This window comes from Crocuta crocuta, unplaced genomic scaffold (genome assembly GCF_008692635.1).
Source record: "Crocuta crocuta isolate KB4526 unplaced genomic scaffold, BGI_CrCroc_1.0 scaffold910, whole genome shotgun sequence".
NCBI classification, from domain to species: domain Eukaryota; kingdom Metazoa; phylum Chordata; class Mammalia; order Carnivora; family Hyaenidae; genus Crocuta; species Crocuta crocuta.
This window is the reverse complement of record NW_027529591.1, coordinates 46,468-47,306: the sequence shown is the minus strand read 5'-3', so window position 1 is coordinate 47,306 and position 839 is coordinate 46,468. Positions and strand designations below refer to the sequence as shown.

The 839-nt window shown below is 59.7% G+C and overlaps 1 protein-coding gene across 1 annotated transcript in view; it reads left to right on the top strand.

Annotated features, from left to right (window-relative positions):
• The first annotated feature begins 195 nt into the window (after positions 1-195).
• Positions 196-839, top strand: part of CT55 (cancer/testis antigen 55) — a 17,067-nt gene continuing 16,423 nt past the window's right edge. Inside the window, exon 1 of the mRNA XM_077761746.1 lies at positions 196-289. Within this exon, the coding sequence (XP_077617872.1) occupies positions 196-289 (94 nt within the window). The remainder of the gene's footprint in view (positions 290-839) is intronic.

The window sequence follows — 839 nt, the reverse complement described above, 5'->3', positions numbered from 1 at the left end:
TGGATGGTGGGCGCGCTTAGGCTCCTCATGTGGCAGCCGGAACGAAGGCTCTCCGAGGCATCTGACTAGGCGTGTGGCGGTGCCGAGGAGCGGGCGCGGCGTCCCAGCAGCTCTGTGATAAGAGTGTGGCTGGGAGGCCGAGAAGCCAGCTTGGTGCAGTGTCTGGGGGGCACAGGCTGCCCTGACAACGGGACCATGCTTCGGTTTATCTCCAGGGCTCTTGCCTTCTTCCGGAGGAAAATGGACTCTTCGGAGGCCGAGAAGGAGCAGTATATGAGCCTCCTGGAAGGTACTCAGTTCGTCTCCCCCCTCCCAGGGGGATGCGCCTAAGGGTGCTCCCCTATCCTGGTTCAGAGCCCCAGGGGCTCAGAAGGGCACCGCATGCCTGTGGCAGCGCCTCCTTTGGCAGAATGGCGTCCTCGAGTCCCTGAGCACGCCCCGAACTCTCCTGCCCAAGGTGACGGTGGTGTAGACTGGTGTAGCTGTACCCCACCCTTGCATTTCCCCAGATGCCCTTGGAATTTACATTGTGCGTATGCTATGCAAATGTCAACCAGATGCCTTTTCATATGTCCAGTAGTAGCGGGTCTCCCCAATTTGAGGTCGCATTTGATCTCGTTTCCCAAACACTCGTGTACTTGAACCCAAGCGGTCAAGTCTTAAGTCGGCTGCTGCTATACGGCCAGGGGCCCCATTTAACGTGCTCACAGTTGTGTCCTGAAACCCCGCCCCGGAGTCTGGCACTGGGGGGATGACTCAGGGGACACCAGCGCAGGCGTCATCGTGTTGAGGGTCCCCCGTGAAAACGGACAGGGTTTGCTGGGGTGGACGGCGTCCTT